The sequence below is a fragment of the Osmerus mordax genome, chromosome 28 (genome assembly GCF_038355195.1).
Source record: "Osmerus mordax isolate fOsmMor3 chromosome 28, fOsmMor3.pri, whole genome shotgun sequence".
Classification (NCBI taxonomy): domain Eukaryota; kingdom Metazoa; phylum Chordata; class Actinopteri; order Osmeriformes; family Osmeridae; genus Osmerus; species Osmerus mordax.
In genome coordinates, this window is record NC_090077.1 from 554197 (window position 1) to 566696 (window position 12500).

The following is a 12500-nucleotide window of genomic DNA, read 5'->3' on the forward strand; positions in this document are numbered from 1 at the left end:
CGGGCGGCGGCAGCGACAGCCACACGGGGAGGAGAGTGATTACCGACTAGCCACGCGCAGTGGAACCACGACAGATGACAGTTGCCGTCGTCTCACGGTATATGTGACCAATCAATCAAGTACTGGTCAGTGGCAACTACCGATACAAATGGTTCCCTTTCTAATATCAAACATGAGTATCGTCATTCATCAATAAGGCTACAGCTGGTATTGTATATTATAGTGTGTAATTTCATAGACAGCATGTATTAGCTATTCACCACAATGCCTCCAAACTAAGCGGTTCTTAATGATGATCACATCAAGCTGTTAAGATGGCCATCGTTGACACCGTAATAGCATCTGAAGGAAAACAATTGGCTGTTTCAGTAGAAATATATTTGTCGATCAGGCGCACCCAACGCAATAATGTCAGGGGTCATTAAAATCACAATAAGATCATCGCGTACTGGGGGTGCAAGCATGGTCGCCCTACCTGGATGCTGCACGAGATCTCGGAGTCGTCTAGTAACCGAATCGTGCATTGAATGTCCTGATCTAGGGAGCGGATGCTTGGACTGCGAAACCGGAGCATTTTCATTCTCCTGTCGTTCTGTCCCCGTTCCACATATCATTACACTCGCCGTTGGTCGCAGTGACGTGTCCGCGTAGGGATGTATGCAAAGAACTGTCTCGAGGAGGGAGGCTGCATCTGTCGCCTGCACGAGAAGACTGGTCGGCTCAGCCTCTCTCTCTCTCTCTCTCCCTCTCTCTCTCCTCTCTCCCTCTCTCTCACTCTCTCTCCTCTCTCTCTCTCTCTCCTCCTCTCTCTCTCTCTCTCTCTCTCTCTCCTCTCTCTCTCTCTCTCTCTCTCTCTCTCTCTCTCTCTCTCCTCTCTCTCTCTCTCTCTCTCTCTCTCTCTCATCTCTCTCTCTCTCTCTCTCTCTCTCTCTCTCTCTCTCTCTCTCTCTCTCTCTCTCTCTCTCTCTCTCTCTCTCTCACTCTCTCTCTCTCTCTCTCTCTCTCTCTCTCTCTCTCTCTCTCGATCACATAGTGCACCTTGGATGCGCTCTTGCGCGCCACTTATTTCCCAAACGATAGTTTTTCACACACTTTGGATTTTACCTCCTAGTCATCAAATATTACGATTTTTCTTGATTTACATTTGTATTGCTTCATGAATCTAAATACATTTTGCTCTCCGCCACCGTGTCCACCGTGTAGTATTCTTATTTAAACAATTATAATCAGCTCCAGGACCAGCGAGGACATATTCATGTTATGTACATACCTTGTTAATGGCCTCATTTGGACTAGTAGCCTGTCTGAAGCCATGCGGTTGTTTTTGTGCGGTAGCTGTCATGGGCTGTTCGTTACACTGCCAGCGCCACCTGCAAGCATTTTCAATCAAATAGAACAAAAAAAACTAATGTAAATCAAAACATTACTTTAAAAGGATTTCAAATGCCAATTGAGCTAGGTGTGTTATGAATTCCAACAATAGAACGGGTTTAATTAATTAATTAATTTCACCTTTACCATGATATTATTACATTCCATAACATACTTTGCACTGTAGGCTACATCAGCCTATACTGCGTAGGCTATATTACTTCAATATTGGTCTGCAATTGTTGCAACCGTATTTCTCCGTGCCGTGTTTTTTATGCAAAACCACGGACGAATAACTAGGTTACATTACTCTACAGTTCAGCATGGTATGAATCTAGAATGCGTTGTATTGTTTTCCAATATAGTGTACTGTCCCTTTAAGTGTAACGGGGCGGCTTTTCAATGGTGCGTCACTATACGCATCATACCAAAACAACCGGCAGCGGTAGTATTCTGGGCCACGATCAACTTCGGAGCCAGCGAGCTTCGACGGGAGCCCGGGCAAAACAGAGACCAAGAGAAATGATATATATTATAATGGGAGTCTCCGGCACCGGAAAGTAGGTGTTAGCTGACTGTCCGTGTCCGTTCCCACGTTGTGAAGTGCAGTTAAAAGGGTGAGGTGTTATATCTCTTTGCCACAGCTGATGAACTGACAACCGACCATGAATGAACCACCTGCCCTGTTTCGGGTTTAAAGTTCCACATTACGTAACCTCTGTTTTGTTGACCGTATTCTATTGTTGTCTAAACATGTAGATAAACGTTATGAATCATTGTAATTGTTTGAGCTGGAGGGGCCAAGTGATTAAAGTGTTGGTTTTTACCCATCGCTAGATCAACGTTAGGGATCTTCCTGTCGGAAAAGGTAGGCAATATTAAATCTCATTCTTAATATTTAACTTGTTCTGTTCACCCCGTGCTTGACGTTATGGCCTCGACCGACTTGACCGTCTCTCCTCCTATCAGCTTGGGTGCCGTTGCACGAGGGGGATGACTTTCACCCGCGGGAGAACGTTGAGAAGATGGCTCGAGGGGAGCCCCTCACAGACCAGGTGGCCAAACGCATTACCGTTTCACCTCATCGCTCCCGGTCGGTGTGGCATGCGCGTGTGTATGTCATGGGATTGTTGTTTGATATGATGCATCATGAGTGCACCGAGATCTCAGAACGGTTCTAAATCTCAATCTGGTCTGGCTCATATAGAGGAACCACATTTTGAGAGAGGGAGAGAGCAAAGAGAGATCACTGGCTTGTAAATGTTTGTGTGTGTGTGTGTGAGAGAGAGAGGAGAGATTTGGCTGGCCGTGCTGGCAGGTTAAAGCATGTTCCTGTCTCGGTAAGGTGTCAGATTATTAAAGACTAAATCTGGTCTTTGAGGCTGATTCTGTGTGTTCTCTCCAACTCTGTAGGACAGAATACCCTGGCTGCTGAAACTACATGATGTTGTACTTAGGTAACTATGCTGTCCACACACACACACACACGCACACACACGCACACACACACTTCACTGTAAATTGGACTCAGATTAAACAGCATTGTTTTTTGGCAAAGGTGCATGTTTCAGAGAAAGGGAGAGAGGGCGTGCGAGATGGAGTGAGCATGAAAATGTCAGATAAAAGATGCACCCTAAACAAGATGAAAAAATGGGAGGGAGAGGAAGATGGAATGAGGGAGGTGGAAGGAGAGGAGAGAGAGAGGGAAGGAAGGAGAGAGGGAAAGAGAAGGAGAGGAAGATGGAGCAGAGGAGGGAGAGAGAGAAAGAGAGGGAGCAGAGGGAGAGGCTTTGACGGCTCATTTAAAATCTGTGTGACGACTTCAAAGAGCTGCAGCCCCCTTTAGACTAATTCTGCCCTCCCTACCTCAATCCCTTCCTCTCTCATTCCTTCTTTCCCTCCCTTCCCCCCCTGATAATCGTCCTGCTTTCTTTACCGTTTAGTCACACTCCTTATCCCTCCATGTTTGTTTCCAGCACCAGCTCCTGTGTCTGTAGTTCTACTGTGTCTGTAGTTCTACTGTGTCTGTAGTTCTACTGTGTCTGTAGTTCTACTGTGTCTGTAGTTCTACTGTCTGTAAAGTTCTAAAGTGAGTGTGTGGTTGACTGACCTGTATTTTCCAGAGAGAGGTCTGCTGGTTCAGACGCCATCGTGGTGTGTTCAGCCCTCCGCCACCTCTACAGACAGATCCTTCTGTTCGGCCGCAGTGACCTCACTTCCTGTCCTGCCCAGGCTGCCCCGCCCACCCCGCCGGATGTGTGGTTCCTCTTCCTGTACGGCTCCTATGACCTCATCCACAGCAGGATGGTGGCCCGCAGGGGACACTTCATGTCACCTGACCTCCTGCGCTCCCAGTTCGACGTCCTGGAGCCTCCGTCGGAGGAGGAGAACGCCCTGACCCTGGACATCCGCAGGAGCAACGCCGACATCGCCATGGAGATAAAGGCCCACTTCCTCAGCATCAGCTCGTAACCATGGACACGGCTGGGGAGGACTAAGACCCTGATCGCTGCCTTCACAGCAGCAATAGAGAACCCTAACCCTTTTTTTAATGAGTCAAAACAGCACATAATAAATATGTTTTTGGATGGTCTCACATGCAGCCTATTCTAGTAACTGTTCCGATTTTCATCTGTTATTTAGGGGGCAAGCAAACTGTAGTCTAGTGTCTGGGCAGCCCTACCATAAACCCAGGAGGAGGGGGGGGCTCGGACGGCTTCAGGCAGGCTGGGTTATAGCGGGCTTCTGTTAAAGCCTGTAGGCCAGACTACAAACCGCCTGGAGGTCTCCTGGGAACCAGGATCACTAACCTCCAGGGAAGACCTCCACCCCCCCCCCCCCCACTCTCCCTCCCGCTCCATCCCAGAATCATGGAGCCGTTTTGGGGAGGGGTGCGTCATCTCCTAGCCCCAACCAGGGGTATTTCAGGAGCTTCTAATCCAGCCCGAATCCCCTCGGCTGTACTCATATCTCTCACACACACTCACATCAAGACGGAGCATAACACACACACACACTCAAAGACGGGGTGAACACACACACACACACACGCTGACATCAAGATGGATGTACATAACTGAGTCTTTGGTGTGTGCACACACACACACACACACTTACAACCCCCATCTGACGATACCATGTGTGTGTTGATCCAGGCAAGGACACAGACACACACGAAAAGGTAGAACAGAACAGCCCATAACAAGAGTCTCTCATAAATACAGGGACTCATGTGCCTGTCTCCTACTTTGGGGAATTAATTAAAACCTTTAAAGTATCTGATAGAGACACAGACTTCCTATCTAATACCTGGTATCAGTATGCAACTGCCACCTAGTGGACAGACTTATGCACTACAGGCTAGAGCTAGAATAGATGTCATTTACAGACTTAATGGCAGATAACACTATTACCAGAGGTTTAATCTGACATTTGTACCTGGGGGGGGAGGGGGGGAGGAGATCTACTTTCGGAAGGATTTCAGTCGGGCTGAATTCAGAACCGAGTGATGACAAAATATATACAAGAACACCAAAGATCATAATGATTTTGAAAGGGCTCGTTTTGACAGTTATTGATGTCCATACATGTTTTGAATACATATATTGAATGAAAGACGTCACAAATCTTTTTTTTCTTTTCTTTTACCACTTTCCAGTCTTACATACAGTACACATAGCCAAACACTGGACCTGTGTGTTAGGAGGGCTGTGTGTGTGTGTGTGTGTGTTAGGAGGGCTGTGTATGTGTGTGTTAGGAGGGCTGTGTGTGTGTGTGTGTGTGTGTTAGGAGGGCTGTGTGTGTGTGTGTTAGGAGGGCTGTGTGTGTGTGTGTTAGGAGGGCTGTGTGTGTGTGTGTTAGGAGGGCTGTGTGTGTGTGTGTTAGGAGGGCTGTGTGTGTGTGTGTGTGTGTGTGTGTTAGGAGGGCTGTGTGTGTGTGTTAGGAGGGCTGTGTATGTGTGTGTTAGGAGGGCTGTGTATGTGTGTGTTAGGAGGGCTGTGTGTGTGTGTGTGTGTTAGGAGGGCTGTGTATGTGTGTGTTAGGAGGGCTGTGTATGTGTGTGTTAGGAGGGCTGTGTGTGTGTGTGTGTTAGGAGGGCTGTGTGTGTGTGTGTTAGGAGGGCTGTGTGTGTGTGTGTGTTAGGAGGGCTGTGTGTGTGTGTTAGGAGGGCTGTGTATGTGTGTGTGTGTGTGTGTGTGTGTTAGGAGGGCTGTGTATGTGTGTGTGTGTTAGGAGGGCTGTGTATGTGTGTGTGTGTGTGTGTGTGTGTTAGGAGGGCTGTGTGTGTGTGTGTGTGTGTGTTAGGAGGGCTGTGTGTGTGTGTGTGTTAGGAGGGCTGTGTATGTGTGTGTGTGTTAGGAGGGTTATGCGTGTGTATTAGGGGTTGTGTGTGTGTGTGTGTGTTAGGAGGGTTATGCGTGTGTATTAGGGGTTGTGTGTGTGTGTGTGTGTTGGGGGGGCTGAGCCCAGCAGGTGTTCTCTGGCAGCGCTGACGTCTCCTCCAGTAGAGGCAGGTTGGAAGCCTCTTGAACTCAACTCCTCTGCTCCTCACCAGGGCCCTGCACACACACACGTATATACACACCCACAGAACTTTCCTAGAACAAGTATCTTTTTTTACAAGAGACAGTGGTAAAACGCCAACATTTGACAAAGAGAGGAAAATAAAAACGTATCTAAGACACACAAAAACATTCATGGAAGCTAAAAAGACACTCAGAGTGGCTGAAGAGTGACCTGCTGGCTGGTTCTGGCCAGGGCCTGTAACATCTGCTGCACAAACTCCTGCTGCTGATGCTGTTGCTCCGTTTCCACAGCAACCTGCGGCCCGTTGCCGGGGTCGTCAGGGGCGGAGTCAGGGGGTGACCCTGGGGCGGGGCTATAGCCGGTGTCTGCTTCTCCCAGCACAACCCTCACAGAACAGAGAAGAAAAACCTAACTTTCATGTGGTGATGATTGTCCTCTGCGTTGGATAGAGATGAATGTGGATGCAGAGAGATAATGGGGCACTGTACGCATGTATGCATTTGTGTAGTCTATTCATTTAGCAGTGTGTGTGTTTGTGTGTGCATGTGTGTGCATGTGTGTGTGTGTGTGTGCATGTGTGTGCATGTGTGTGTGTGTGTGTGCAGGCCTCTCCCCACCCTGGTATGAGCCTCGGAGCCTCGGCCGCCAGAACCTGCAGGCCCTGCTGGATCTGAGTGAGGGCCCTCACGGCCCTGGGGTTCAACATGGCCGCCAGCACCTCCGGGCTCTGCACCTGGCCAATCACACGTGCCGTTACTGCACTCTCCACCAATCACAGACACTCTTTACTGACCCTCCCTCTTGGCGCCTTCTTGCTTTACTGTTGTGGAATTGTGTCAATGTTTCTAGAATAATTGAAGTTCAGTCTCGCTGTTGCATGAAGACGCAATGACAAGTTTCTCTTTGGAGGAAGGGCCAATCAGAACAATGCCTGTTTTCTAACCTGTTGCAGGAATTCTGGGAGATGAAGTCTAATTTCCTCCTGGAGTTGGGGATTCCCAGCAAACAGAGGGTTGCTCAACATCATCTGAAACAGAAATATAGCCGTGATGGCAGACTAGCATTGATATGTGTGTTTGTCCGTGTGTGTGTGCATGTGTGTATGTGTTTGGGTGTATTTGTGTGCGCGTTTAACCGTCATGCGTGTGTTTACAAGTGTGTGTTTACGTGTGTGTGACCTGTGCGGCGAAGTCTGGGTTGTGGCTGAGGCAGTCCAGCATAGTGCTAGCGCAGGGTCCAGACATCATGCTCTCCAACATCCCAGGTTGCTCTGTGAGCCGCTGCAGCATTGCCTGCATGGCTGAACTGAACACTTCATCTGGAGAGAGAGAGCAGGGGGAGGGAGAGAGAAACTATTGCGAGATTCAGACATAACATACAAATTTGCTATAAAACTTTTTGCGAGCGTGTGCGTGTGTGCACCTCCCATTGCTGCCCCCAGATTGGCTGTGGAGCTGCTCTGAGGGGCGTGGCTAATCTGGGCTGGGTCGATTGTGGGTGTGGTCACAGCAGCAAGAGAGCTGGCAACAGTGGGCGGGGCCCAGGGGTTGGGGAGGGGGTGGATGGTCTCCAGGTCGGAAGGCGTTTCCCCCGGCGACGGGGTTAGCAACGAGGGACTTCCTCCGAACTAGGCCAGAAGAGGAGGAACTTTACAGACAAGCTAAAAATACAGTACAATTTGTTTTATCTTTGAGCCACCTGCACAATAGTTCTATAGGTACAGCACATATATATATATATATATATAGAGAGAGGGAGTGAGAGATACAAACACTACAATCTCTTATGCAATAAATCTCTCTTTGACTCACTTATCTTCACTGCAAGGACCGAGCAAAGCTGCTGTTTGTGCCCAGTCATGCCCTCTGCCTGGAAGGGCCTTTCTAAATCTCACATAAAGGTGTCATGCATTTCTATTCTAAATCTTACAGCAAATTAAGCATGGAATCTGACTAAGGCATATGATATAGCTCAGTCAATGCATTTGCTGTCATAATTACAGAGCTACCAGAGAAGGTATGAGAAGCGTCATCTGCTGAACAGTAAGGGCAGCATCACAAGGGTAAGCAAATATTCGTTTAAACACGCTGTTTGTGAATGCTTAAGTATATACACGCAGGAGAACTATGGTGACTATTTAACAGTTCTACGATCATCATCATTATGGCACACCATATTTGCTATTGGTTAGCCAAGTGCCACATTGCGCGTAGGCGATAGTTTGTTAACAAGTTTACACACCGGGGGACATTTCTAACGGACTGACCTGTCTGACGCTGCCGTTCCCTGGAAGGACAAGGTCTTCCTTCTCCTCTGGAGTTTTTACGGTAACTTTGATCGTTAAATCCATCGCTAAAGCATTTTCGTAGTTCCCAACAGGATCAGACATCCCTTGTCTCAAGATCGGTACAGGGAGTGGTACCGGTCAAGGCCGGACGCTGGATCAAACTGCACGTTCGGAGGACCGTGATATAGTCTAACACGCACGCGCTTTTACGGTACGGCATTAAAGATGCAACTCATGGCAGTTTAAAGACACACCGGCTCGAAATACGTCTACAAATAAGTACACTCTCAAGACATGAGTTGATACACTGAAAAAGAAGTTTATTGACTTTATACAGTGGAGAAAAAAAACATACATTTCACACCTGTCATTTGGCATCAAACCAACCAACCAGAGTAGAGGAAGGTAGGGGTGGGGCTTAAGAGTGTTGTACAACCAAATCCGAAGAGAACAGGAGTCATGGTGACATCAAACCACGCCCACCATCATCAAACTCAAGTGTTTAATTAGAGCAACCTTTTAAAAAGCCTGTACTTGCACTTTGCAATGCCACACACCCTAGGTGTCAGGGTACTTATCGCGTGTGTATATTTACCCTTGTATTCGATACTGTGGGACATGCAGAGTGCATGAACATGCGGTGACAGGAGAACGTAAAAACCCTCAAGGAGCAGGAGAAGAGGAGTGTCTTGATTCGTTTGTAATTGTTATTGTAGTCAGTTAAGTTCCCTCTCTCCGACGCATTCATAGATCCGACTCCAAGCCCTTCTTGCCCTTCCTGTTGCCCTGCCAACCAACAGAGACCAGGAAAAGAATGTGAGTTGTCCTGGTGGACCGAGGGCCAACCGGCCTGCAGAGCTGTCAACATGACAGGCCCAGGGACCAATGACAGCTGTTGCCTATATCAGAAGGCGGGACTTTTGGGATGTCTCTGACCTTCAAAACCAACTAAAACTTAGACACATGAATTGTAAGGTAGCTCCAACTGAATAATCTCTCTTATCTGCTCCAGCACATTTACACCACAGAGTAGTCTTTTTGATGGGTCCTTATCAGAGATGATGTCTTAGGCTGGTTAATGTTGAGTCCTCGGCTAGCCTTGGAGTGTGTTCTGATTATGACTCCTAGAGCTGTTACCTTGGCCTACCATGTCTGACTTCCTGTCTGACTTCCTCTCTGCCCTATGAGGAGCACACACACACACACACACACCTAATATTTACAGACACAACACACGCTTGGTTGCTGTCATAACTAATATTGTCTTGGTGTGAGTGTTTGTGTGCGTGTATGTGGTTTCGTACCTGATGTTTCGGCTGTTCGGATTGTAAACCTTTCACTTTTGATTTCTCCTGTTCCAACGAGGCGTGAAGTGACGTCACCTGGAACAAACGACGAGCAGTCTGATGAAGCAAGCAGTACACGGCTGACGCAATACTAAATACACACACACACAGTGTACACACACACAGTGTACACACACACACACAGTGTACACACACACACAGTGTACACACACACACACACACACACAGCGTACACACACACCTGTGAGGACAACTCTTCTTTGATGTTTAGAAGCTCCTCCACTTGTAGAAGGATCTCTGCTTTATCTTTCACTGTTGGGGAAAGATGTGTGTGTGTGTGTGTGTGGTAAAACAACAGTTAGCATCGTATCGAGTCGTACAAGCTCTTTTGTGGGGTCTTAATGTCTGGCTGACCCTAGCCAGTAAGACTCACTCTCTCCCTGCTGGAGCATCTTCAGCAGCTGGGAGTTCCTGGCCTTCACTTCCTTGTATTTACCCTGCGGAGGTGGAGGTGGTGGTGGGCAGGATTAAACACGCGACTCATACGAACACAAACCAGCAGTTTCACAGGGATACAGTATCACACACACGCACGTGCACACACACACCTCCCACTGGGAGATGATCTTCTTCAGCTTTTCTATCTCCTGGTCCTTCTTCTCCAGGTTGTACTTCAGTTGCTCTGCTCGGGGGTCCTGGGGGGGTGGAGGGAGGGGTTATACAGACCGCTCCCTCCAGACCACCTGGACCACCTGAGTAGGTGTGTGTCCAGGCAGCCTGAGAGACAGACTCACAGAGGAACCCTTCTTCATCTGAGGAGCCAGCCTCGGTGGTAGTAAACGACACACTCCTTTTAAATGTGACTTTAAAACGAGTCAGACTCTGGAACAGGGAGTTGGGAGGTCGCGAGAGGCTCCGAGCTGATTGGTTGACCTTACCGGTTCGTGTTCCGTGGAGGTGGTGACCTCCTGGCCGCCGCTGGTGGAGAACTGCTCCCGTCTCTTCTCCTGCTGGACGATCTTGATCACGTCGTCCTCCAGCTTGTTGAAGAACCGGTCTTCTGGGGGTGCCGGATTGGCCGGTTTGAGCTCCTGAAAGGGGATTGGTTGATGTTGAAATTGGGTTGGAGGGGGTCAGACCTGCAGATGGACACAACAAGCGCTTCTGTAGAAACCCGTCCAAGGTCGGTTTTTCTACTCACGTCTTTTTCCTGCTTTTTATTCAGCTGTTCTGTTGGGAGGAAAACAAGGGTGTTATTAAACAAAACACACACATATGCGCTCACACACACGCGCTCACACACACACGCTGGCTCTACGGGTCAGCGTGTACATGTCAACACACGTGAGCAACATTCTGGACCAGCCTCTCTCCTTCCCTCACCTAGGTTCCCCTCCGCCTGGAAGTCCTTCAGAGAGACCGTCATCTTCTTGTCTTTCCCCTGCTGGTTTTTCTTTTTCTCCTTTTTCCCTCCTCCTGCTGCTCCTCCTGCTGCTGCTCCTCCTCCTCCTCTGGCCTTGGGAGAGGCTGTGTCTGTACCGTCGTCCTGAGGGGAGGTGACACACACACAGAACGTGGTTCCTCTTGGATGTGAAAGAAAACGTTTTTGGGTTTATTCAAGAATACGCTTTGTGACTGTGTCAGTACCTTGCATTGCTCAAACTCCAGTTTACTGAGAATAAGGGCCTTCTCTAGGTCTGCCTCGTACAGCTCACTGGTCAACTGCAGGGGAGGGAGAGAGAGACAGAGAGCGGAACAGGAAGTCAGCAGGAGAGACGTGGGGAAGGAACACACACTGTCAACTCACTTTCCATATTTCCATATTCACTCTTTATGTCTATATGAGTTGCGTCTCAATGTTTGTGTGTGTGTGTATGTCGCTGTTCTCTGATTGGTCACTGCACCTGATCGTCCCGCTGCTTCCACTTCTGCCAACCTTCAGGGGGCGTGGCCTGGTCACCTGACAATGGGTTTAGCAGCTCATTGGCTACCGTCTGCAGCGACAGGGCGGGGGGCAGGGCGGTGGACTTCTGAGGGAGCTTCTTGAAGGCGAGACTCCGTAACTAGGCAACAGGTAGGCGGACAAGACTGAGTCAAAGTAGGCATACATAAACACAACGAGGCATCCATCTTGGAGAAATTAACTGTTTTCGGAAGGGAGAATTCAATCCTGGACTGTCTGGCTTTGAACACTATTGTCTTGTGGCTGTGTTACAACCATTTGGGTTTGTAACACAGCCCCCTCCACACACTGGAGGAAACCCAGACAATTCACTAGTGTTCAGGAGTGGGTGAGAGTATTAAAGTGAGAGTGAAAGAGTGACTGTTGGTTACCTCGTTGGCCTCGGTCTGTTGCTGCTCTTTCTTTTTCTTTCTCTTCTCCTTCTTCTTGTCGTTTCCCTGGATGGCCTTCCCACCCTTTCCCGTCCGAGACTTCACTGATTCACGCCCGCTTTTAGACTTGCCAGTCTCTGAGTTTTCAGAGTCCGAATCAGAGTCTATCTGGAGGAGGGCGAAACGGGAGGCCGTGGTGTGGACGGAGATCATTGTTGATGCCATCGAGATACCTGTGCGGAGGAGGCCACACAAAGACAGAGACCGTTAAGAGAAGGAGAACCCAACGCACTTGAAACATTGTTATGAGACAACGAGGCGCAAATATATCATAACCTTATTTCCTACGTAGATACACTTTATTAGCCTGCTAAGATTTTTATCATGATTTTTATTTGACCCCAAACTGGAGCGGCTCCTAATGGCATGCTATCGTCGTTTAGCAGCTGTATACTAGTAGCTACGACCCTATGACCATGTCAGCTAGCAAACAGCTCAGAAACCCTTTGTCACCAGTTAATAGAGTCCTTACTGTAGCAGGAGTAGCTACATTCGTCAGATTGGCTTAATAAGTTACAGCATACTGGTGTCCGGTCCGAAGTGAACAGATCTGTTAGCCAGCATGACCGAGGAGAAAGACGAGTCGAAGAGACAAGCTAGCTAGCCGGTTAGCA

At 48.5% G+C, this 12500-nt stretch overlaps 4 protein-coding genes across 5 annotated transcripts in view; 1 reads left to right on the plus strand and 3 right to left on the minus strand.

Annotated features, from left to right (window-relative positions):
* Positions 1-608, minus strand: part of frmd3 (FERM domain containing 3) — a 24431-nt gene extending 23823 nt beyond the window's left edge. The window contains exon 1 of the mRNA XM_067231289.1: positions 476-608. Within this exon, the coding sequence (XP_067087390.1) occupies positions 476-580 (105 nt within the window). The 5' untranslated portion in view covers positions 581-608. The remainder of the gene's footprint in view (positions 1-475) is intronic.
* A 1712-nt stretch (positions 609-2320) lies between these two features.
* LOC136938176 (probable gluconokinase) lies at positions 2321-3958 on the plus strand. Its single transcript, XM_067231447.1, has 3 exons — positions 2321-2426; positions 2785-2828; positions 3495-3958. The coding sequence occupies exons 1-3, from the start codon at positions 2397-2399 to the stop codon at positions 3841-3843; spliced, it is 423 nt and encodes a 140-aa protein (XP_067087548.1). The 5' UTR covers positions 2321-2396; the 3' UTR covers positions 3844-3958.
* Positions 3959-5664: 1706 nt separating this feature from the next.
* LOC136938262 (ubiquilin-1-like) lies at positions 5665-8358 on the minus strand. The gene is made up of 7 exons (XM_067231563.1): positions 8165-8358; positions 7321-7525; positions 7077-7216; positions 6842-6925; positions 6516-6631; positions 6109-6283; positions 5665-5930 (listed from the first exon to the last, which is right to left on the minus strand). The coding sequence occupies exons 1-7, from the start codon at positions 8285-8287 to the stop codon at positions 5904-5906; spliced, it is 870 nt and encodes a 289-aa protein (XP_067087664.1). The 5' UTR covers positions 8288-8358; the 3' UTR covers positions 5665-5903.
* Positions 8359-8483: 125 nt separating this feature from the next.
* gkap1 (G kinase anchoring protein 1) overlaps positions 8484-12500 on the minus strand; it is a 4242-nt gene continuing 225 nt past the window's right edge. For both annotated transcript variants that reach the window (XM_067231561.1, XM_067231562.1), the window contains exons 2-12: positions 11827-12059; positions 11397-11555; positions 11140-11214; positions 10876-11038; positions 10694-10722; positions 10431-10583; positions 10101-10187; positions 9926-9989; positions 9734-9804; positions 9490-9567; positions 8484-8971 (exon numbers count right to left, since the gene is read on the minus strand). In XM_067231561.1, coding sequence (XP_067087662.1) covers positions 8930-8971; positions 9490-9567; positions 9734-9804; positions 9926-9989; positions 10101-10187; positions 10431-10583; positions 10694-10722; positions 10876-11038; positions 11140-11214; positions 11397-11555; positions 11827-12051 — 1146 coding nt within the window. In that variant the 5' untranslated portion in view covers positions 12052-12059 and the 3' untranslated portion in view covers positions 8484-8929. The remainder of the gene's footprint in view (positions 8972-9489; positions 9568-9733; positions 9805-9925; positions 9990-10100; positions 10188-10430; positions 10584-10693; positions 10723-10875; positions 11039-11139; positions 11215-11396; positions 11556-11826; positions 12060-12500) is intronic.

Coding starts and splice junctions, on each gene's coding strand:
- LOC136938176 (XM_067231447.1), top strand. CDS start 2,397: ATGGCTCGAGGGGAGCCCCTCACAGACCAG. Junction 2,427..2,784: donor GGGAGCCCCTCACAGACCAG/GTGGCCAAACGC, acceptor CCAACTCTGTAG/GACAGAATACCCTGGCTGCT. Junction 2,829..3,494: donor CTACATGATGTTGTACTTAG/GTAACTATGCTG, acceptor TGTATTTTCCAG/AGAGAGGTCTGCTGGTTCAG.
- LOC136938262 (XM_067231563.1), bottom strand. CDS start 8,287: ATGTCTGATCCTGTTGGGAACTACGAAAATGCTTTAGCGATGGATTTA. Junction 6,926..7,076: donor ACCCAGACTTCGCCGCACAG/GTCACACACACG, acceptor TTTCTGTTTCAG/ATGATGTTGAGCAACCCTCT. Junction 6,284..6,515: donor GCTCCGAGGCTCATACCAGG/GTGGGGAGAGGC, acceptor CTGTTCTGTGAG/GGTTGTGCTGGGAGAAGCAG.